The 24969-nt window shown below is 45.4% G+C and overlaps 1 protein-coding gene across 6 annotated transcripts in view; it reads left to right on the top strand.

Moving 5' to 3' along the window:
* Positions 1-24969, top strand: part of KIAA2013 (KIAA2013 ortholog) — a 453720-nt gene that overhangs the window by 209054 nt on the left and 219697 nt on the right. For all 6 annotated transcript variants that reach the window (XM_044063035.1, XM_044063034.1, XM_044063036.1 and 3 more), the window contains exon 2: positions 8340-9193. In XM_044063035.1, coding sequence (XP_043918970.1) covers positions 8340-9193 — 854 coding nt within the window. The remainder of the gene's footprint in view (positions 1-8339; positions 9194-24969) is intronic.

Below are 24969 nucleotides of genomic sequence, written 5' to 3'. Positions count from 1 at the left end.
GGGCAGCGGGCACAAGAACAGGAAGATACCCATTGCAGGGTTCCCCATCTTAGGAGTCCTCCTCAGACCTTCCCCCTGAGGAGCCATCCCATAAGAGATCGTGCAAGAGCAGGCACCTAAATTCTCCAGAAGAATCTGCCACTGAGGATACAGATTTCGATGAAGGGGAAAGGGTCCCATCGGTCACCCCCCTGAAGATGTCGCCTTTGGAGACATCCTGGAAAATCTAAAGCAGAGGGGTGATTGGAAGCTCACAAAACCCATTCTCCAAGGAATTTGTTTTCTTGCAGGCTTTTCATGCCCAGCCTTCTACTTCTTGGGTGACCCCACCTGTCGAACTTATCAAAACTCATTGTGCAGCGTGCTTGGAAGCCACCTGATACTACAGAGCCAATTCCCCAGAGACCATACAAAATTCTTTCAGCGCCTGAAGATCAGGCCCACTGGTCGAAGGGTCTAGCACTGGATGCCATGGTGGTGGCAGCTGCCACAAAACTCGCCAAGTAGAGTCCAGCTGTCCATCCTCCAAAGCAAGAGTCCCAGACAATGAACAGATTCACAACTCCAAAGGGATCTGATAGCTGAGTTTTCAGAGACCTGGGCGTGAGCAGTGTCTGACAAGATCTGGGATAAGGTTGCCTCCCAGCTTGCCACCCTAGAGTCTATCTCCAACTTGTCCATATGGCTTATTGCACATACAGCCGAAGGGGCGTCCAGGGCAGTGGGTACAGGCGTTGGCATTAGGCTTCACGGCTGGATGCACTTATGTGACTTTGCGGACCCCTTCAACTCTTCCTTTATCAATGCTTCTGTTGTTGTTGCCTCATTATTTGGCCCAAAAGTCAGAGACACATTAGCCAGGTGTGAAAAGGATGGAAAGATCCTTTCTTCTGTGGGCGTGCATTTTTCTACTCTTCAACGACCTTATTCCAGGAATAAGAGAAGTGGAAAGATGTAGTTCAGAAAGTTCCAAGGGCCTTTTCGAGACACGTGTGGCGAATTTTCTTCCCGGGGCAAAGGGGGTAACTCTTCAGGAAGATGTCCCCGTCAAGGCAGAGGGGGCCCGCACAACCAGGGTTCCAGGGATTCTTTCTCTGGACAAGCCTACCAGCGCTCCTGAGCAGAGGCCCGATTGCTTACCTCTGAAAGCAGTCTGGGGAAGATTCTGTCTGCACCTTTCAGCCTGGCACACAATAACATTGGTTTCCTGGGTGCAGACAATAATTACCAGAGGTTATCATATCCTCTTTAGTCTTTATCTCAGACCACAAAGGCAAATCCCTGATGATCCACCCAATGAGAGTGATATAGCAGCACTAGAAATTCAAAAGTTGCTTCAAAAGAGAGTCATTCAAACAGTCCCACTGGACCAAATAGGATCCGGATTTTACTCAAGATTCTTTTTGGTGCCAAAAAAGAAAAGGGGACTGGAGGCTAATCCTAGACTTCAGTGTACTGAACAGATATGTTCAACAGACAAAATTTTGGATGGTCATGGTTCAGTCCATCTTTCCTTTTCTGGAGAAAGACGATTGGATGTGCTCTATAGATCTTCAGGATGCGTATTACCACATAAAAACGGACAAACTCTCCACAAGATACCTCCGCTTCTGACTAGGGAGCCAGTCATTACAATTTCGAGCACTACCCTTTGGTCTCTCCACTACCCCCAGGGTATTCACCAAATACATGGCAGTCATAGCAGCTCACTTAAGGCTACAGGGATTCCGTGTGTTTCCATATTTAGACTGGCTCCTCACCTCTCCCACCAGGCATCTGCTGCTTTCTGCCTCAGACTCTGCTCTAAGGCTTGCAGAGCTCTTAAGCATTTCAATAAATGGGGAAAAGTCAAAACTGTCCCACACACAAGACATAGAATTCATCGGAGCAAGACTAAACACAAAATCCTGTGTGGTTACTATTCCTCTTCACAGATTGGTCAGGTTGAGGTCACAACTTCATGTGATACTCTCTCAAGACAAAGTTCTAGATCATCTAGTCTTACAGCTCCTTGGGTCCATGGCAGCAACAATCACCTAGTTCCTCTAGCGAAGTACCACATGTTGCTGCTTCAGTGGCTCCTGGCATCACAGTGGTCACTGTTGGCTTACCCAGTCTGCATAACCGACCAATGCAAGCAGGATTTATATTGGTGGATGAAGCCAGAAGACAAATTATGGAGCCACTTCTTTTCTCCCCCTAAGCCCAAGGCCCTAGTGACTACAGATGCATCCCTGATGGTGTGGGGGTGGGGGGGGGTGCATTTTCTGGGAAAGACAGTCCAAGGCACTTGGTCCCCTCAAGAGGCCAATTTGCATATCAACATCCTAGAACTGAGGGCAGTGCTCTTGGCATTGCAAGCATTCCAATCTGCCCTCTGTTCAGGGACAATTGCTGTTCAGTGGTCTGGTACATCAACAAACAAGGAAGAACCAGATCCTACCCTCTGTCAGGAAGCCCTAAGAGTTTGGCAATGGGTGATCACCTCCAACGGCTTTCTCATAGCAACTCACATTCTAGGGAACTCCAACGTGATTGCATCTGCTCAGTTTGTCCGCATTTTCCTGCCTCACAAGTGGTCTCTCAATCCCAATGTAGCGGCGAAGATCTTTAATCGATGGGGTTAGCCTTGCTATGACCTGTTCACCTCTCCCAAAAACCACAAATGCAGCAGCTACTTTGCCCTACTCACCCCTCGGGGGGGGGTCCCTGAGAAATGCTCTTCTCCGTGATTGACCCCTGGGACTTCCTTCCCACAACCCCCCTTATTCCCCAATTTCTGAAGAAAGCCCAATGGTTGAGAAGCAGAGTGATTCTCATTGCACCTTATTGGTCCCATCAAGTCTAATTTCCCTTTCTGTGGCTTCACTTCATTCACTGCCCTTGGATTCTGGCTCCAACTCCAGAGCTGTTATCCCATCTGCAGGGCCTGGTCTATCCCAACCTACAAAATCTCAAGCTGCAGGGTCTGGTCCATCCCAACCTACAAAATCTCAAGCTGCAGGGCCTGGCCCATCCCAACCTACAAAATCTCAAGCTGCAGGGCCTGGCCCATCCCAACCTACAAAATCTCAAGCTGCAGGGCCTGGCCCATCCCAACCTACAAAATCTCAAGCTGACTGCTTGTTTTCCCCACTTCCAGTAATTGCCAGGCGAAATAATTTATCTTCCCCAGTACAAAAGATACTCCTGGCTTCTCATAAACCTTCCACTAACAAACTTTATGTTAGTAAGTGGAAGAGATTTGTGTTATGGTCCGATGAAAAAGGTATTGATCCTTTCTCAGCCTCGATCGATAAGGTCTTGGAATACTTAACCACGTTATTTCAATTGGGACCCTCTACTTCTACTGTTAGAGTTCATTTAACTACCATTTCAGACTTCCACAACAGATTCAATGACCATTCCTTGATGTCTCACTGTCTATGCAAAACCTTTCTTAAGGGTACTTTTACATTTGAAACCACTTTTCAAGGAGCTCATTGCGCACTGGAATTTAATGCTAGTCTTGACGTGTTTGGTCCATCAGCCTTTCGAGCCAGCAGCCACCTGTTAAATCATGTTTCTATTTTGGAAGACTCTCTATTCCTGGTAGCCATCACATCGGCCAGGAGAATTTCAGAGTTGCAGGCTTTGTGTGTTAAACATCCGTATATCATTTTTAACAAGGAGAGAGTATCTCTCTGGAATTATATCTGGAATGGCTTAGTGGTAAATCACTTTGTCTATGGTATGCAGGGTCTTGGGTTTGAGCCTTGCAGAGGCTATTTATTTTGGGGTTGGGAGAGTGGCCTAATGGTTAATGTGTTTGCCTTACAAACACAAGGTGCAAGGTTTGAGTCTCACAAGGGATAATTGGCTAGGCTTAAAATGGCTCGCAAGGGATTCCGGATATTGGCAAAGGCTCTTGCCACCCCCATAGTGCCTTTTTTAGGCAAGGCTCAAATTCTAAACCTACCACCCTAGAACACAAAAAAGGAAAAAAACTAAGGGTAATGCTGCTCAATGCCAGAAGTCTAAATCTCAAAATGCACGCACTCGAGGCCCTTCTCAGTATGGAGAACATCGATGTCTGTGCAGTGACAGAAACCTGGTTCAAGGCTCCTGAGAGCACCCCAGCACTATCAGGTTTTACCTCTTATCATGCGTTCCGGCCCCAAAATCCGGACAATACCAAGAAAGGAGGGGGGGTAGCCATATTCATCAAAGACACCCACACCTCAAGACTGGTGGCAACGCACAATGCATCGGAGACCATCCAGGTGCAATTAACCATAGGCAAGACTGCTCTGCAAATTGTAGCATGTTACAGGCCACCCTCACAAACTCAGGAACCTCACATGGCCTTCCTGAAAACACTAGAGGGGATAAATGTATCACCAAACACCATCATACTAGGTGACTTCAATTACCCTAATATAGACTGGGAACACTACTCAAGCCCAAACACCCTAGCCCAAAAGTTCCTGGAATTCATAAACTCAAATGCCATGCAACAACTAGTCACCATCCCACAAGAGGAGAAAACATACTTGATCTCATCATCACGAACATGGGAGCACAATGTTCAACACGGAAGTATACCCCTCACTGGTGAGATCAGATCACAAACTAATCTCGCTGGAGGTCCTCATCCCACCCCACCTGAAATAAAAAAGACCACAGTAAAGAACTTCTCAAGCCGACTTCACACTTCTAAAGACTAGTGTGGTCTCCTTTAAGGCCCCGAGCGGGGAAAACAGTACTCAAGCCGCTGAATCACTTACAAATGCCTTCTACCAGCACCTGCAGGACTGCATGGATAAGGCAATCCCAAGCAAAACAAAGACTCTTTGTACCAAAGGCAAGCGTCCAGTCTGGTGGACCCCAGCCATAAACAAACTCTACAACAAAGGAGGAAGCTACTACAAGATAGAGCAAAATCCTTAAAAGGTAAGACACCCTTGATCACTATAAGTAAAAACTAAGAGCTCTCATAAAATCATCCAAAGCAAATTTTGAGAGAAAAATAGCTAAAGACTCAAAGACAATCATAAGGCCTTCTTTAGCTATGTTAGAAACCTGGGAGGAACCTCCCAGATATGCTCAGAACTAGTTCAAAATGATGTGAAGATTACTGATCCTACAGACATTGCCAACATACTGGCTGACAGGTTCAGTGCAAACTTCTCCCCTCCCCAAAGGAGAGATATCTATACCAAGCGATTGCAGCCCCCAAACATCTCCAACGCCCAAGTGAGAACTGCTCTCTCCAAAGCAAAAACACAGCAACCATGGGACCTGATGGTGTCCCCGGCTGTGTGCTCCACGAACTCAACGAGGAATTAAACCCACAGCTAGGACAGCTGTTTAATCATAGTCTTACCTCTGGATACATTACCCAGGAGTGGCGCACTGCAACTGTGGTCCCACTTCACAAAGGCGGTGCCTCCACCGACCCTGGAAATTACCGGCCCATTAGCTTGACAAGCCTTATCTGCAAAGCCATGGAGAGGATCATAATGGACCTCATAAATAAAGACATAGGGAATTTGCAGACTTTGGATCCATCCCAGTTTGGCTTTGTCAAAGGCAGATCATGCCTTCTAAACTTGGTTGACTTTTGAAACAGTCACCAAAGCCATTGATGAGGAAAGGCAGTCCATACAGCCTACCTCGATCTGGCGAAGGCCTTGATACAATACCCCACTCGGGTATCATTGAAAAACTCATCAGCTTAAATGTTAACCCATACATCACAAGATGGGTTGCAAACTGGCTGAGTGACAGAACCCACAGGGTCAGAGTTGCTGGCGCCATGTCAGACTCAAAGCCTGTCACAAGTGGTGTACCACAGGGCTCAGTCCTGGGCCCACTCTTGTTTGGCATCTACTTTTCCGAAGTACAAGCAAACACAGGAGGGTTATGGCTGACAAAGTTTGCAGATGACTGCAAACTGGGCGCCATAGTAGAAAACACATCTGACACAGATATCCTTCAGAAGGGTCTCACAGAAGCGGATAACTGGTGCCAGAGCCATGGCCTAAAGTTAAATGCCAAAATGCATAGTCATACCCTTCGGGAAAAACAAGGTTACCCCTAGCTACCAAATAGGTGGCAATCCACTGAGCATAGAAGAAGTTATCAGGGACCTGGGGACCCAGGTTGATAGTAGTCTGTCATTCGACACCCATGTAGCTAAAGTAGTTAGGAAGACCTTCTACATTGCCCACCTTATCATGAAGGGATTCTCATCTAGATCAAGGAGGTCATAGTCTCCCTATACTCATCACTCATCAGACCAATGATTGAGTACAATGCCCCATTCGAATGTATCTGACCCGACACTTGCAGCAGCTGGAGGCCACAAAGTTCCTCACCAAAAGGATAAAGGGTCTCAAACATCTGTCCTATGCTGCCCGACTGAAAGAACTCCAGCTCTATTCAGTAAACACGCTTGCTCAGAGGTGACCTTTGCCTAACATACAAGGCCATGTCAAACCCAGATTTGATGAATATGCTTCACCTCAAAAATCTAGATCCGTCAGAGCCACAAGGCGAGAGACTTAAACCTCGACACGGCTATTAATAGGACGGCTGGAGGGATAGATTCATCACCCAAAGACTCCCTATGCTGTGGAATAAAATCCCGGTATATGTGAGGCAGAGCACCTCGCTGGCCTTGTTCAAGAGAAATCTTGACCAATGGATGGGAGATCGCAGATATACCCCAGGGATTACCTCAGTGTCACTGCTCAACAGAGGCACAGCAAAATAATGGGTATAGTTCCCCATACTAAAGGGGTGGCGTAAGCCACAAAACTATGGGCTAGGCTTGTAAATGCCCTCGGGCAGATAGCCTAGTATGAACCTATGAACCTATGAACCTATGAACCTATGAACCTCACTCAGAACTAATCTCTCCTCTAAAAAGAAGGGAGGAACCACCCCAGAAACAAGGACAGTCCAATGAGCATGGGTGATTGTCTGCAGTGTCCCACCATATCAAACTTTTTAAATATTTCCTAAAGTCAACTTTCCATTTTTCTCTTTGGCTACATAGATTTTGAGTGGTACATCAGGGATGGCAGTGAGAATCTCTCCATTCTTTTCAGGAGATTATTTCTCATCCACCAGATCAAACTTCTTTTTCCCTCTTGTCATTTAGCATCTACTGACTTGGGGTGATAGAAGCTGTCCCTCTTTCTCCATTGGGGAAAGGGTTTGTATCTGCAGGAATGTTATTCATAGCCTGAATTTCAAAGCTCTTTATGTTTTGCCTCCTTAACTAAAATTCTCCGAACCAGTTAGTAAGTCTGCCTTACGTTTTCCCTGAATATTTTAACTGTAGTGACTATTTAATTGTGTGCAATTTAAGTCTTGTGTGGATACATCCGCTACAAAATGACAAATTGTATCATTTTCTAAATCAAGGTGGGTCATGAAAATGCCCAAGTTCATACTTTCCAGATGGTTGTCTAATTGCATTAAATTCTGTTATGCCACAGTGTCCTTTAACGTGGACATTATCTCCAGGTCCTAGTCTTCTTTTGGGACAACTGATACTTTGGGTGTGTACCCATGGTGGTGGCCACCCAAGAGGATTAGCTGTGGGCTTTGTATTAAACATAACATAATGACTTGTTCTGTAAGAAGGTCCGTCATGGTAGCATAGCCTTCTTGCATTCCTCACCTTTAGGTTTATTTATTCTGGAGTTCTGCCTTCTCTCTCAGACTTTTTTTTTCCTCTTTGCTTATCCTTGTAACTGAACAACTGGAAAGTAAGAGTGGAGTGGTGCATTATGAGAAGTGGGAGAGTTCTAGGTAACCTGAGAAAGCAGGGCTAATGCCTGTAATATCAGACCTGCAGTTTTAACAAAGCTTGATATTCATGGTAAGTATGTAACTTTTGTATTAATGTGAAGGTAGTTCATTAGAATTGCATTTAATAGAGAGTAGAATTAAAGCCTAGCATTAGCATGTGGAAGGTTTTGATGTTAGTTCAACCTTTTAATTCTGTTACTGATTTTCTCTGAAAGATTGTTAATTGTAACAGTGGTACTGTCTTAGCTTTAAACTTGACAGCGCAGTTCTGCTGTTTGAAAACAAGAATGCAGAAAGAGAGCTTCTAAAAGATCAGAATCAGTTTAAAAACGCCACACAGCAGTCTGTTTGTATAATTACTGTGGTTTACTTTTCTCTTCTGTGCTAAAGTGAGTCCGTGTTTAACAGAGTAAAGCAAAATGGAACTGCATATTCCCTTGAAATGCTCTGTATGTTGTCAGTTGAAAAACATGAGTACTTTCTTATGCATGTAGATTTTTAAGCTAATGTCCATTTGTTTGTTTTTCTTTTTGGAGGAATTGAGATGAGGAAGATCACGGATGCTCATACTCCTTCTAGTGACACTGTGAATACAACCTTGTACTACATACTTTCGACAACTGCTGCACCTCTTTTGGACCCACAGCTTAGTAGTGAGGAGAGAGAAAAACTGGAATCTAGTTTGAACTATGCAGATCACTGCTTTAGTGGTCATGCCACTATGCATGCAGAGAATCTGTGGCCCCCGATTATTTCAAGTGTTGACCAGCTTTTGCTACTGTCTGACCTCTGGAGGCTAACTTTGCAGAAAAGAGGGTGTAAAGGACTTTTAGCAGCTGGAGTTCATGGTATAATGCAAGGGATGGTGCTAAGTTTTGGAGGACTCCAGTTCACAGAAAATCATCTACAGTTCCAGGCAGATCCGGATGTGCTTCACAATAGTTATTTTCTTCGAGGGATTCGCTACAACAAAGACTTAATTAACTTGGCTGTCCTTCTAGACAAGGAAGAGAAACCCTTCTTACATGTGTCTGTTAAGCCTCAAGACAAACCTGTCAAACTTTATGCGTGTGAAGCAGGCTGCACGACTGAACCAGTAGAGCTGATGTCGGAGGTTAGAGGGCACATCTTTCGAGTGATGGTGACGCAACCAATTACACCTTTGCTGTACATTTCAACAGATCTTACTCATCTGCTGGACCTAAGACATACACTCCATTTGAAATCCATTCTTGCGCATGAGGAGCATATGGCAAAACAGTATCCTCGTCTTCCTTTTCTGTTTTGGTTTAGTGTGGCATCGCTCATAACACTTTTTCACCTTTTTCTTTTCAAGTTAATTTACAATGAGTACTGTGGACCTGGTGCAAAACCTCTCTTCAGGAGTAAGGTATAAGCCCTCTTGTCTTCTATTTAATCCCTCTCCACCATTGGTTTACATCACAAAGGCTACTGCTCTGTTCTTTGCTTTCATGTGTTTTCAATTTTTTTAATTTTATTTTTATTTAACTTTTTAACTAGTCTGAGTTCTGTTAGGGGTATGATCTAATGATGTGCTTCCCAAGTAAGTGGTTAAGTATGGCCTAAGAATAACAAATACTTATTTTGCAAGTAGAAACATCATGACTAACAGGTGGTTTCTTTGACTAGTACATTGCATCCCACATGCTGTAATCATCAGAATTAAATGCACAGATATTGTTAAGGAGTAGTCTTGCATAAACAGTGTTAAAGGCCCTAGTGCATTTTTCTGTTTCTTTGGTGATGAGACTTTGTAGGCAAATGTAGGAACTGTGAAGAATGTGGAGAGCTGCATCTGTCAGACTGAGCTTTGTTTGTTTAGAAGTCTGCCTTACTTGCCCATTGTCCCAACTAGAAAACTGTTTTGAGCACCCATCATACTGGCATCTATCCACCAGTGCATATTTATTATTATTGTTTTTTACTGGATCTATAAATAGAATTGATGTAGATAACATGCAGTGTGTTTGGCCGTAGGTATAAAACTGTGTATGTTAATAGTGAGGCTCTTTGTTGCAACCATTACTTCAGGGAACTCTTTCACAGGTTGAGGTCTGACATCCAGACAGATTTTTCAGAGCTGAACACTCTTACACCATGGTCAAGGTAATGTCATCTTTTACCATGTCTGTCTTCACTTACCTGGCATAAAGGCTGACATATGGCTAGCTATTTCCAGTTCTTTCATACCATGTGTGATGCATACGTAGAAAGCATTTTGAGAGTCTGTCAGGCCAGGCTGTAACTCAGACCAAGCAGATGAATACCCATATGAGGACCTTTTGATGTAATAAAAAAAAATGTGGAGTGTTTGCAGTTTATAGGTAGTTATGAGCCTTGCAGTTTAGGAGACCTTTGAAGGACTAAGCCCAAATTCCCAATTGCTCCCAAGTACTGTCTGGTTAAGTCACTTGCTCAAGGTCACACAGTAGGTAAATGAGAGCTGAGGGAATCGAATCTTATACTACAGGAAATATCGCCCACTGCCTTAACCCTCTGTGCTAACAGAAAGACAGATGTAGTATACTGTATTATACAGTTTCTAGTTGAGGACCTTTTGGTGGAAAATAAATATATACATATACAAAGCTAAATATTTGCGCATATGTGAGTGCTGTAGTGTATTGTATTTTACTGATGGGTCTTTCTGCTTGGTGAAAGTCTTCTCTTTGTCCTCTGAGCAGACATTTCATGCCACTTTAGAAAGGCAAGTGTGCCATATCTCTTAAGGGTAGATATGACTGGTGCATTTACTCCTTTGGCCCTTAGTGTATGTGAGATTTGCCTGGAGTTCAGGCTCATGGTATAAAGCTATAAAGCTACTGAGGCCGACCTAAACAAAAAGAGGCTTGCATCTTTTCTTTCAAACTCTGTCATGTCCTAGGACTGTAGCCAGCCAGATGTCCCCCACCAAAAAAGTAGAAGCAGAGGGAGAAACTTAAGGAGTGTGGTAATTCTGTGGATGTCTAGTTGCAGAGCATCAGAACCATGGTGGTGGTGCTTGACATAACATCTGGCTTTTTGCCTCTGGTGCAGCCCATTTTGGAGGCCTTCACACTGTCAGCAGTTCATACATCACTCGTAACATTAAAGCAAGCTTTGAAATTAATTAGAAATGACGATGTATTGTCTACTGCTGAATTTTCTCTAGTAATCAAGTGGGGGTAGGCTGCAGTTGCGTTTTGCAGAAGACCAATGTGGCTACTCAAATGTCAGAATTTGGAGACATCACCCTGAAGAGTTAAAAGTTGCCATAGGTATAGGACCTGTTGTGAGGCCTGGATGTCTTCCAAGGCAAAGCTGCCCCTTATTGGGTTCCCAGACACCATCCCACCTGACATAGTCCTGCATCATGTTTAGGCAAATATCGCCAGTTCTTCCAGTGTGTACAACTCCAATAGACCATCTGTCTATGTATGGATTCAGATCCTGTAATGGGAAAAAGAGAAGGCTCCCTTTTGAGAGACACTGACTTCTTGGGTTTAGAAGATGAGGGTGAGAAGCTGGACTGCAGATCCAAGATATCCTGTCTTTAGGAGATACTGTCATTCTAATCATAGGAGGATACTGGACTAATGCCCCAGAACCTTTTTAGGCTTACTCATGCTCCAGTTTTACCAGTTATCAATAACCATGGACTAGAACAGTCTTGATACAGACCTGTGCCCTAGACCTTCAACAAGCTCTCCCTGTCCATAAGGGGCACAGGCAACAAGCCAAGGGTGACCTTGTGATTTGCCATCCATTGAGCCAAATTGTGTTTTAATATTCTTAAGGAAGAGCTGTACTTCACATGAATTGGGAGTCTGTTCCAGAGAAAGGGTGATCTCCGAGATAAATACCTGTCCCTCCAACATGATTTATTTCTGTCACAGAAGAGGTTTAGATCCTTAGATCAGATAATTATAGTGCAGTTTGTTTTGTGAATGTTTAGAAGGTCCATCAGAGCTGAATCGGAGAATGGCTTGTAGGTCAGGTGTAGATTGCCCCTCAGTTGTTAGAAGACTGAGTATGGGGACAGGGCTTTGAGGCAGTTCTCATAGGTCTTATTTACAACCTGCAAATTCTTGCTCAGGTACATAGCAAAGGGTCTATTGTACTCTATTACTGGACTAATGAGGGCTAAGTATAGTGGCACAATAATTGGCTTAGATCCATATACCATGCCCTTACTTATAAGTTGTGCCGTGTTGAAGGATTTTTCTAACCACCAAGGACACACATGATGATTAAAGTTCAGGTTGTTGTCAGCCTGAGTTGAGAGAGTATTTCCAAAAGCAAGCCTATGAAGCCTAGTTGAGAAAGTATTTCCAATAGAAAGGCTTTGAACTACCAGCCCCTCCACGTATCTGGATTTACTCAAATCCATCAAGATTCAACCCTCTACCCTGATCCTGGCTACTTTAACTACCTAGTCATAGAGTGGACGACCTGAGATTCCTTGACTTTGGCAATGCTAATGCATTGGATCAGCTGGATGACACCCCTACGAGAGGTGAAAATATCCTAGACCTGGTACTAACCAACATGAGTAGCCACTATAGCACCCTTACAGTGTCATCCTCCTTGGTAAGATCCTCCAAACATAAATTGATCACTTTCGAAGTCACCATCTCCCCTACTCCCTTCCCCTTGCCAGGGTTAAACAAAAAAAAAAAAAAGCTTTTTCAAAGCTGGCTACAACCTCCTGAGAGCAGGTATAAGCAGCTTCACACCCACTGTCTCTTTAGTTGGATCTAGCACTAATGTCCAAGCCTGCACCAAAAAACTATATGAGCACCTACATAGCTGCATAAACTAGGCAATACCTGAACAGAACCAAATCATCTTCCTCAAGTAAGAGTGAACCTGTCTGGTGGACCACAGCAATAAACAAGCTCTATAATAAAAGTAAAGAAATTGTTGGCAGGGACCAAGAAGGAGCAGGTGCCAAGTTGGAAGCAATCTCTCCTTTGTCTGAACAAGCAAATAAGGTCACTGGTGGGGTCTGTAAGGCTAACTTCAACTCCAAATTGGCCACATCCAGTAAGTAAATCAAGGCTTTCTTCACATACGTCCACAATCTCAAAGGTAACACTCAAATCTGCTCTGAACTAGTGGTCAAGAACACCAAATACACAAATACCATAGGTATAGCCACCCTGCTGGCAGACAGGTTAAGTGAAAACTTCACCTCCCCTTGTCCCCCACTACCAGTTAACCAGGACATCCCCAGCACCTTCCCCCCCTCCCCTCATCACCAGGGAGCAGGTCTTTAATGCCCTCTCAAAGGAAAAAAATACAACCTCCATGGGATCCGACAACATCCCTGGCTGCGCCCTGCATGAACTCTGGCAGGAGCTCTCAGCACCATTAGGCACCCTATTCAACCAAAGCCTGAGCACCTGCTTCAATCCAGCCGAGTGGACAAGCAGTGTCATCCCTCTACACAAAGGTGGAGTGTCCACCGACTCAGGTAATTATAGGCCCATCAGCCTAATTAGCCTGACCTGCAAGGCCATGGGACACATTATCGTGGACCTTATAAACAAGGACATTGGCAACCTCCAAACACTTGACTCCACACAGTTTGGTTTTGTCAAAGGGGGATCATGCCTGTTAAATTTGGTCGATGACTTCAAAATAGTCACCAGAGCCTTGGATGAGGGGAAAATGGTGCACACGGCATACCTTCACCTAGCCATAGCTTTCGACATTGTTACCCTCTCGGGCATAGAAGATAAACTCTCCCAACAAGGGAAAGATAGTGCACACAACCTACCTTGACCCACCAAAGCCTTCGACAATGTTCCCCTCTCAGGAATAATAGATAAACTCTCCCAGCTAGACATCAACCCGTATGTTACCAGATGGGTAGCTAACTGGCTCACTGATAGAACCCACTGAGTCAAAATAGGGGAAGCCATCTCCAGTAGTAGACCCGTAATGAGTGAAGTACCCCAAGTTTCAGTCTTGGGGCTTCTCATATTTGGGATATACTTTTCTGAAGTGCAAACCAAAACCAGTGGTCTGTGGCTGACTAAGTTTGCAGTGGACTGCAAGCTGAGTGCTGTCTTAAATTCCCCTAATGATGTGAACATTCTCCAAGAGGACCTTACCCAAACTAATGATTGGTGCCAGACGCATGGTCTCAAACTGAATGCCAAGTAGTGCATCATTATCCCCTTTTGGGGAAAGTGGCATCTCCATTAATTATCACATTAATAACATACTAAGCATGCAATCAGTCATGAGGGACTTGGGCATCCAGGGTGATAGCAGCCTCACTTTTGACCACCACATTGCTTCCATTATACAGAGTGCTTTCTAGATGGTCCACGTCATACGTAAGGGTATTTCTTCCAGGAACAAGAAGATAATAACATTCCCTGTACTCCTCCCTTATCAGACCCATTTTATAGTACAGTGCCCCCTTCATCATGTACCTTGCCAAGCACATGTAGTAGCTGGAGAGACCACAGAAGTTCCTGACCAGGAAAATCCAGGGTCTCAAACACCTGTCCTATACAGATAGGCTAAAAGCCCTGGCTCCTCTACTCGGTCTCGTACAGACTTTTCAGAGGTGACCCGTGTCTGGCATACAAGGCTGTCTCAGTCCCAGCCTTGATGGAGTTGATGCATATCCGTAAGTCAAACTCCACATATGCAACCTGCACGCAAGGCCTCAACCTGGTCTGTGACATTAATAGAACTTGCTGGTGGGATAGAGTTATGTCCCAAAGACTCCCCCCATCTGTGGAATAAACTCCCTCTCCATTGCAAGCAGAGTCCCTCACTTGCCCTTTTTAAGAGGAACTTGGACAACTAGATGGGAAACACAAAATACACCCCTGGGATCCTACCTGTGTCCCTGCTGGATAGGGGCAACAGGTGCTGACTTTGTGCAACCAATGGTGAAATTCTTGGCTAGGCTTATAAGGGCCTCTGGGCCAATAGCCTAGTATCGTCCTATAAACCTATGAAGCCTAGTTAACAAAGTATTTCCAATAGCAAGCCTATGAAGTCTCTCCCCCTCAGAAGGGTGCCACAGAACTTCTGGCACTTGGGGGCCACATAAACCTGTCCAGGAGGGCCTCTTGAACATATTTGATGCAAGCAGCCCAGAGCAAGACTTCCATCTCTCTGTATAAATATCCTATAGCAGATGCAAATACAGTGTTGTTGGAATCTGCCATGGGAGGTGGACTGGCTTCAGGCCATAATACACTCCTTAATGATATGCAGAGTAAGTTACTTGATAGAGACAGTAATAATTATGCTTCAGCAGTGCTGGCTTTCAGGATCCTCAACTGCCGGACCCACATCCTTAAGTACTACATACAGTTCTTCATACAGCTTTTTTTTTCCCCCTCAAATGATTTTATTATTTTTTGAATGACTATAACAACATTAACAATTGCATTTCTTGAGTAAATAAATCGATCACAAACTACAGCTTTTTGAAAGCTGTGGAGGAGTGCAGTACAAGGCCAAGAAGGCTGCCATGTTCCAGCAAATCCAGACCTCTTGGCTTAACATGCTTCTAAAGATAAGTATGATGCTGTTGATGCATTCAGGGCTGCTTCTATAGGGTCAGTACTTAAAAGGCACTCTTTGCTGAGGTCATAGTCCTTGTCTAAAGATGTTAAAGTGCAGCTGATCAGTGTCCCCCAGAGAAAGAGCAGCTGTTTGGACCACCATGCTTTCAAGGACAAGTAGATTAGTAGTTTCCATAATCATATGTTCCAGCTTCCACATCGTAAATATCACAGGAATGTTCCCTTTAAACGAGGTCTTTTATTTTGGAAGCAGGGTAAAGGAAAATAATATGTAGGCAGAAAGGCATTTCAAAAAAGAAGATGGCAGCAAGAGGAGAGTGGGAAGTACAGGGCCCTTGAGGCTCTTCTGGTCCCAAGGCACAACTGTAACTACCATGGCCCCTTCGTAGCCCCCAAAATTCCACTTCTACCCCTCACTCTACTCCTTATACATGCCTTGCCCTCTTAATGGGCAGAACAAATGAAAGAGGCTGTTGAACTCCTTGGAACTCCATAAGAAAATCGGGCTTTACCTTGACAAAACCAAATAGCTCAGAAAATCTGTCCATTCTTCATTTCCTTTCATTACAAAAAGTTAGGTCTTCCAGTATCCAAACAAACAATCTTTAGGTGGATTTCTTCTGTCCCTTTCTTTAGTTACACCTTTCGTGGCAAGCAACTTATTAGAGCCAATTTGCCTTATCCGTATCTGCTTTTTAGAGGTTTGGACTCAAGTCGATTTTAGAAGCAGAAACTTGGTATTCTCTCCACACTTTTACCAACATAAGATTAGTTCTTTTTCCAGGGCTAGAGCTAGTTTTGTTGGATCCATCCTTCAAGGCATTTTGGATGATAGCTCAGCTTTTCAGTCCATTTCCTTGTCCGTTTAGACAGCTTTGAGAATTTTCCCTTTAGTAATACTGTAACAGTGATCCATGGAAGGACATGGTACAGTTGTGTAACAACTTACCATAACACTAGATGTCCGGATCAGTGTTGCAGTATTACATCCCACCCTCCTTCCCCCTTGTTGCTTTCTTATTTTATTTTTAGCTGATGTAGTACCCTCTCCCTTCCTATTGGTGGCGCCGTGTGTGTGTGTGCATGTTTTTTTTTCTGTCTTTGCAAATAATTCACTGCTCCTGCTTAAGTTTCCATTTCTCTGGTCTGGGGCAAAAAAGTCAGTTGTATGTCCTAGATGTTCTTCGTGTTTCACTGTTGCAGTCATTACATTTGGGTTATCTGCTTGCAGTAGCCCTCAGTCAGCCTGATTAACAAAGTCTTGCATCCTGCGTTGGATGCTGTCCCTTCTTCCATGACGTCAGGTCGTCAGGGATGTAAAACATACAGCCGACGCCATTACATCAGTCCTTCTTGCTGTGCAGTGCCCGAAGCAGAAGCAGTTCACAAGTGCCGGTCGGCAGACTCCTGAAATTTTCATTTTTGAGTTTCAGAACTGAAGTCTTCAAATAAGCTAAGTACCCCATTGGGGAAACTTTTTCTTGCTTCTTACCGATGTCAGTAAAAGTTAATAATTGCATTACTTGTGAAAAGCAAATATCTCACAAAGATTTTCATTTGTACTGTATTCCTTGCCTGGGCCCTGACCACGACGTACCTTGCTGTCGGTTTTGTGCTTTATTTAATCAGCGCACTATCCGTCATCGGTATATTTTCGCCTCTAAATATTTCAGTTCTTGGTTTATTATCCAGAAATGTTGTCTGTTAGCCATCCAACTACTGGGATTCCGAAAAAAACAAAGATAAAGACAGACAGGCCGCCTAGGTCCAAAGCTGCCGACGTCGCTTCTCCTAAGCCAGTTGCCAGTTCACCGGTACTCAGTGAGGTGCTTTTGCAGCCCCTGATCCACTATTTCTGATTCACAGGCCTCTACTGAGACCCATTCGGAGTCCGATATGCCGCGAGATGCTTCAACTGTGGAACCTGCAGATGTCTCTACCTTGGATAGAGACCAGGCACCGGCTTCTGAGGCTGTATTCAGGCCTACAGACTTGCATAGTAAACCGACGCCTCCTTCTTCATTTAGGCCTAAATCTCGAACCATGCCTAAGAAACCGATGCTCAGGCCGCATGCTCAGGCCTCTATGCCTAAAAAACAAATGATAAAAATGGCTGAAGATCTTATAACTTTAATCGGGGGAAAGCCAACCTCCCCCTTCTAAGAGTCCTAGGACTGAAGTTGTTTATGAATCTTCTGCCAGGATTCTGATTTTTATGATTCTTCTGATGATTTGGATATGCCCTTCTCTACTTATGAGGATTCTGATGCAGAGGACTCTCTTCCCTCTGCTTCCCCTCCAGAGGATTTTTCTTTTGGTGAAACCTTACATACTCTAGGGAGCATTTCCACTGGGAAAGCCAGGATTTTTCTGATTTAAAAAAGAGGCTTAGGGATTTCCTACTCCTGCCTCAGCATATGCCTTTTGCTATACCTCCTGTACTAGACATTGTTGATGATGCCTTTTCAGAATCTAGTTTGGCCCCTGGTTCCTTGCCTCCTGCTCCCAGAAAACCTGACATATTACAGGGTTCCTGATTCACACAAGTTTATTTTTAAAAATCCTATTGCGGATCCAGAGCCGATTTCACAGGGACCCACGGGTATTAAGGCTTCTACTGCTAAAAATCCTACCCCTTCTGATAGAGACTCCAGGGTACTGGATAGATGGGGTAAGAAGGTTTACACTTCTGCAACCTTGGCCATTAGGGCTTTAAACTGACAGTTTCATATGTTAAAGTACCAACAACATACTATTGGGTTGCTTAAACAGAAAATGATGTTGATTCCTGACTGTGCTGAAAATAAAGAATTACAGGATTTAATGCATTCTGCTTATCAGGTTGGTAAACATACTTTGCAATGTGGATTTGATTCATTAGAGGCCTCTTGCAGGGCTGCTGTTACTGGGTCTGTGCTTAGAAGGCATGCTTGGCTTAAGAAGCAATATTTGCCTGATCATGTTAAAGCTAAACTGTTGGAATCTCCCTTAAATCAGGACCGCCTGTTTGGCAGCAAAGCTGAGGAAGTTCTTAAAAATATAGAAGATAAAGCTAAATCTATGCAAACTGTTAAAGATGTCTTGCAAGTTCAGCCTCCTAGATTTAGTAGGTGTTGGCCCTCTAAGAATTGGTCCTTTCCAGCCCCTTCCTGGTCTTCTCAAGCCAAACCCAGACACAGCAGAACCCCCAGATTTCAGTCCCAGGGGGATACACAAGACTAAGCAGTGGGGGATTTCCGCACCCAAATCTGGGAGTATTAAGACTCCTCCTATGGAAAACTGTCTCAACGACTTGTTTTTAAAACTTCGAAGCACTTCCCAACTGAATGCTCCTTTAGGCGGATAGATTGGTCTGCAGGCCAAAAACTGGGAACTCATTACCCAGGACAAATGGGTTTTAAATATAGTGTCCCAAGGATACAGATTTCACTTCCACACGTTACCAACACCAATCAGGTGGCCAGATCTACCCCCAAATCAGTGGGCAGAGGCCCAAAATCAAGTTCACTCTCTCTCTTAAGCATGGGAGCTATTCAGTTGGTACCAGAAGAGGAAAAGGGACAAGGTTTCTATTCAAGACTTTTCCTGGTACCCATAAAATGCAATGCATGGTGTCCTATCCTGGACCATTCTACTCTAAACACCTTTCTGGTGATTCCAAAATTCAAAATGCTGACTCTTTACCAGTTGCTTCCTGTGCTAGACAAAGATGCATGGTTGGCAACATTAGACTTAGGGATGTGCAGGTATGCTTCTTTTATCAGGGAGTCTTGCAGAAGATACCTACACTTCAAAGCAGGCTACATGCACTGTCAGTTCTCTGCACTGCCCTTTGGCTTATCTGCTGCGCCCAGGGTATTCACGAAGTGCCTAGCTCCAGTCATTGCATCTTGCAGGCAAAGAAATGTTAAAATATATACCCATATCTGGACGATTGTCTAATTCAGGCAGAAAGCCAGGACATACTTTTGAATCATCTGGCCTTTGTTCAAAGGGTGCTGACTTGAGTGGGGTACACCATAAACGAAAAGAAATCACACCTGGTACCCTGTCAACAAATTATATTCCTGGAAGCAAGCTTGAATACAACTTCCCAGATGGCTTTCCTCACGCCAGAGAAACGGATTCATTTGACAAAAAACTTCAAACAGGTGGCCACAAAAACCCAGCTATCTGCAAAGCAAATACTGCAAGCTTTGGGGTTCATGGCCTCCTGCATTCTTCTAATTCCATATGCAAGGCTGCATATGAGGAAACTACAATGGTATCTCAAAAGCTTATGGTGTCAACATTCACAGGATCTAGAAGCCTACGCCTAGAGTTCCTTTGGTGGGCAGAGGCCTGCCACCAAAACAGAGGACTACCATTCACACTACCCCCTGCCACCCAAACCTTACCAACAGACGCATCAGACTATGCATGGGGGGGCTCACCTGGCAGGGAAGTGCATTCAGGACAGATGGAACCCAAGTCAAATGCACCTGCACATAAATCAAAAGGAAATGTTAGCTGTACAGAATGCTCTGACAGTCTTCAAGGACCACATTCTTTTAGGACAACTAATGGTAAAGACGGACAACACCACTGTCATGTGGTACATAAGCAGGGGGTGCACATTCTTACCCCCTCTACAGACTAGCTATGGCATTGTGGAACACAGCCTTGAGCTACCAAGTGAATCTGCATGCTCAATTCCTGCCAGGAAAAGTAAATACACTGGCAGACGGACTAAGCAGAAACCTCATGGACTCACATGAGTGGAAACTGGAACCAAGGATTTTCAACATGTTGACAAGCAAGTGGGGGAAGCCCAGATATAGACCTGTTTGCCTCCCCCCAGAACCATCAATTGGACAAATTTTGCCCAAGGATTCCCCACAAGCTAGCTTGAGAAGTGGATGCTCTATCCTTCAGCTGGAAAAACGTATCAGTTTATGCCTTTCCTCCTCTGCCTCTCCTCGGTACTACTAAAGATCAAACAGGACAAGCCAAGGACGATTTTAATTGCACCAGACTGGCCACACCAAGACTGGTACCCCCTCTTGCGCAGTGTGTCACACATGGCACCTGCCTCAGACTCCTTTCCTGTTGTCTTAGCAGGAGAACCAGATTTTGCACCCTCAGCTGCAAACCCTGAACCTAGCAGCCTGGCTAATTACCTAATTTCTCCTTTACCATCCCTCAGTAAATCAGTGATGGATATCATTTTAGAGGCAAGGAGGCCTAGTACTAGAAAATCTTATGCTGCAAAATGGAAAACATTTTGTGCCTGGAATCAGTCTCAAGGGATGAGCGCAGCAGTGCCCATCATTTTACCTCAGATTCTATAATACTTGACTGAGATGCTTCATAAGGGCTTGTCCTTTTCCTCCATCAAAATTCATATGTCAGCCATTTCAGCTCATTACAGCACAGAGCCTCCCCTCTTCTCTCACCCACTGCTCAAGCAGTTCCTCAGAGGGGCCAAATATTTAAGGCCACCCAGGAGAGTTCTAACTCCAGCCTGGGACCTTAACTATGTCTTGGAGAAACTCGCTCTTCCTCCTTTTGAGCCAGCTGCTACTGCATATTTAAAATTCCTTTCCTGGAAAACAGCTTTCCTTTTAGCAATCACTTCTGCAAGAAGGGTATCTGAATTACAGGCTCTTATGGCAGTGGAGCCTTTCATCATCTTTCATGCGGACAGGGTGTCCCTCAGAACCAATCCCTCTTTCATGCCCAAGGTGGTATCCAGTGTGGCTCTTAATCAGTCCATTCAATTGCCTACCTTCTTTCCTAACTCACGGAACAAAGGGGAATGGATACTGCACTTTTTAGATATGCACAGACAACTTAGATTTTACTTGGGCAGGACTAAACCTCAAAGGAAATCTTCACAACTGCTGGTGGCATTTGCTGCAGGGACAGAGGGGAAAGCTATTTCAAAGCAAACCATTTCAAAATGGATAATGCCACTGCATTCATTTTTGCTATAAGCACCATGGAAAACCTATCCCACAGGGCATCAGACCCCATTCAACCAGGGCTGCATCTACCTCCACATCCTTTTTCAGGGGCGTTCCTACCAGGGACATCCTAGAAGCTGCTACCTGGAGTTCTCTACATACTTTCACCAAGCATTATCATTTGTCAATTTTCTCTAAATCCAGAGCTGGCTTTGCTACTGCAGTCTTGCAGGGTCTTATAGCTGGTCCTAATTCTGTTTAAATTCCTCCTCCCAACCTTAGCTTTGGGAATCTACCCAAATGTAATGACTGCAACAGTGAAACACGAAGAACATAGTACAGTTGTGTACACTTACCATAAATGTAGATGTTCGACTGTATTCACTGTTGCAGTCCTGGTTACCCTCCCTCCAGCCCCCTTTCTTCTTTTGACTGTACCTCTACTCTCCCTTACTATGCTCAAAAAGCTTTTTGGTGTATTTGCTTTTTTGTTGGAGGTATATCCTTGTAATTATAGATTTTAATTGCTTCCCATTAGGGGGGCACCTGACATCTGGGGCAAGAAAAGTTGATGTAATGGCGTCGGCCGCATGTTTTATACCCCTGACGACCTGATGTCATGGAAGAATGGACAGCATCTGACGCAGGACCCAAGACTTTAATCAGGCCGACTGAGGGCTACTGCAAGCAGATAACCCAAATGCCCTACCATCTCCTATCTTCCCTCAGATCTCGTTTGCCGCGCCAGTAGTGTGCATCGTGGTCTCCTTTGCTCTGAGCTCAGGGATAGCAAGTAGAATTTGTTTGCTGATATCTAGGTGTGCTTTACTAGGATTTCCCTTCCTCACCTTCTGTAGTATCACGTTTGGTCATTGGTGTAAAAAAAAAAAAAAAAAAGTTTTTGTATAGAGTAGTAGTTAGGCCTGCCCTTCCCCTACCTGTGTGTGTGTGGTTTTTGGAAAGGTAGTGCTTGTACCTTGGAGTACAGGACTATGGCTGACCAACCAAAGCCTGTGTTCAAAAAATGTACAGTGTGTGGCCATAAGCTTTCCCCTGCCGATGGTCACACTGTGTGTGTGATATGCTTAGGAGTGGCACATTTGTCCACTTAGTGTGCTGTCTGTTCAGGTTTCAACACTAGGGCCTTTAGGGATCATAAGGCCAAGCTAGTTGCCAAAGGCCTTCTCCCTGTTGCCATGCTGGAATCTGCCTCGGCCGCTAGTCCCTCTTTGTCTGACGATGGGTCTTCAAAGGACAGATATTCAGTCAGCGAGTCTGACAAAGATAAGGAAAAAGAAAAAGAGAAGGAAATGGAAAGGTACAGAGAAGAAAGGGAGAAAAAGGACCGGCATCATAAGAGATCCCCATTCAGGGAGCTCTTTCTCAGCCCCCCATCTAAGACCATGAGGCCTGGGTCTCCACGGCTCCGCTCTCCTCGTTTCTCACCGGAGCCGTTGGAACATTCGGACCCGACGCCCTCCACCCCACTGCGCAGACCAGCCAGATCCGAGTCGGTGGCCTCTTCAAGGTCGACTTTGAGCCTATTGGACATGGATATGGACAGGATGATGCAGAGATTTATGCAGACCCAAATTCAGATGGGAGTCTTGCCAGGTCCCTCTCCCTCTGGAGGGGCGACCTCCATACCTCTATTCCACCCCATCTCTCCTTCCCCGATCCATGCTTCGGCTTCGGGGCTCTTGGATCCGAGGTTTTTCGGAGCTGGTAGCTCGGTGCTGACTGTTCCTCCAACCTCGACTCCGGCTGTTACCTTGAGTTCCTCGGATCGAACTTGTTTGGATCCGAGTGACTCTCGGAGCCGTGGACAGGGAGTTGGACCCGGGGGAATGGATTCTTCGGCTCCAACATTTTCGGATCCAATCCGTTCCCTCGGACCTCTGGCTACCCTATCTTCGGATCCGGTCACCGCTTCGAAGGCCGAGGGCGAAGTCCTCTCCGGATCCGAAGTGGAGGAGAGGGTTCTCTTCCAGGGATTGAGACCCCAGCTCATCCCCTCTGATACCACCCAGGCCCCCCTGGATTTGGCGATGACTCCCTTCAGGGACAGCCTGTGCCAGAGGATCCACAGGTCATTTTCCCTGAGGAAACCCCTGCGGCTCACGGATCCCCTTCTGAATGTCCCACTGAAGAGGGTCACCGTAAGCGCAAGTGCAAAAGGAGGCACTTGGACTCGCCGGAGTCCCTCACTACTGACACTGACTTAGATGAAGGAGAAGGTTCCCCCAGGTCACCGTCGATTATGGAGATCCTCCGCCAGAGGGGAGGTTGGTCAGCCCCAAAACCTTCTAGGGATGAGTCAGTGTTCCTGGAGGCCTTTGGCACAGGCCCATCTACTTCCTGTGTGTCCCCACCAGCAGACCCCTTGGTGGACTTCATCACCATGAGGGCATGGAAGCAGCCAGACACCATAGAGCCCATCCCCAAACGCCCTGACAAGATTTATCTCCCCGTTCTGATAGACAACCCTGGTCGAAAGGAGCCCCAGTTGATGCTATGTTGGTCGCAGCGGTCACAATGAGGGAACTAGCACAGGAGAGTTCCTTAGTCCACCCTCCAGACAAGGAGTCCAGGTTGGTGGATAGGTTTGGGAAGCAAGTATACTCCTCAGCGACTTTTTCTATCCGTGCGCTGAATTATTTGGCACATGTGATTCGGCTTCAGCGAGACATTGCTTCGGAATTCGCCGAGTCGCTCCCAGAGTCTTTATCGCCGCAGGACAGACAGCTGTTCTCGGCAAAAATGTCTACTCTGAAGTCCGTCTCAAACACATCTATGCAGCTACTTTCCCATGCCACGGAAAGAGCAGCTAGGGCGGCTGGGACAGGCATAGCCATGAGGTGTCATGCCTGGCTCAGATTGTGTCAGTTCGCAGACCATTTCACAACGCTCCCTACGACGGTTCTTCCCTCTTTGGGAAGACAGTATGTGACACACTTGTCCAGAGCAAAAAGGACGGGAAGACTTTGTCTGCCGTCTGAGTCCGCTTCTGTAACCCTCAGCGGTCCTTCTCTAGGAATCGGAGGGCAGAAGAAAATGTGGTTCCGAAAATCTCAGTTTATCCGGGATTCTCAGGACAGCTGTTCCCCCAGAGGCAGAGGGGGACAGGATCGACGCCGTCCCAGAGGTGGAGGGGGTCCCAGGAATTTCGGGTCTATGGAACCCTTCTCTGATAGACCCGGTCAGCAGCCCTGAGGGGTTGCCCAACTGTCCTACTCTGGAGGCTGTCTGGGGACGATTGTCCTTACAACCAGCAGCATGGGAGTCCATTGCAACAGATCGCTGGGTTCTTCAGATAATATCCAGAGGTTACTCTATTCCTTTCGTGGCCCCTCCAAATATTACAAAACACCTCCCGCTCACAGGGAGGCCGCAGCTCTAGAGGTTTCAAAGCTGCTTCTCAAACGAGCCATCGGAAAGGCCCCCCCCGATCAGTCCGGATTAGGCGTCTACTCAAGGTTCTTTTTGGTGCCAAAAAAGACGGGGGACCTCAGGCCCATTCTAGACCTGTCAACATTAAAACTGTCTGTAGCCAAACAGAAATTCCAGATAGTCACGCTACAGTCCATTCTACCTTATCTCAGAGAGTGCGACTGGATGTGCTCGTTAGGCCTTCAGGATGCTTACTACATTTTAATATGGCT

The sequence above is a fragment of the Protopterus annectens genome, chromosome 2.part1 (assembly GCF_019279795.1).
Source record: "Protopterus annectens isolate FY-2018-M chromosome 2.part1, PAN1.0, whole genome shotgun sequence".
Lineage (NCBI taxonomy): Eukaryota > Metazoa > Chordata > Ceratodontiformes > Protopteridae > Protopterus > Protopterus annectens.
The sequence above is the reverse complement of the archived record's forward strand: the minus strand, read 5'-3'. Positions and strand labels throughout refer to the sequence as shown.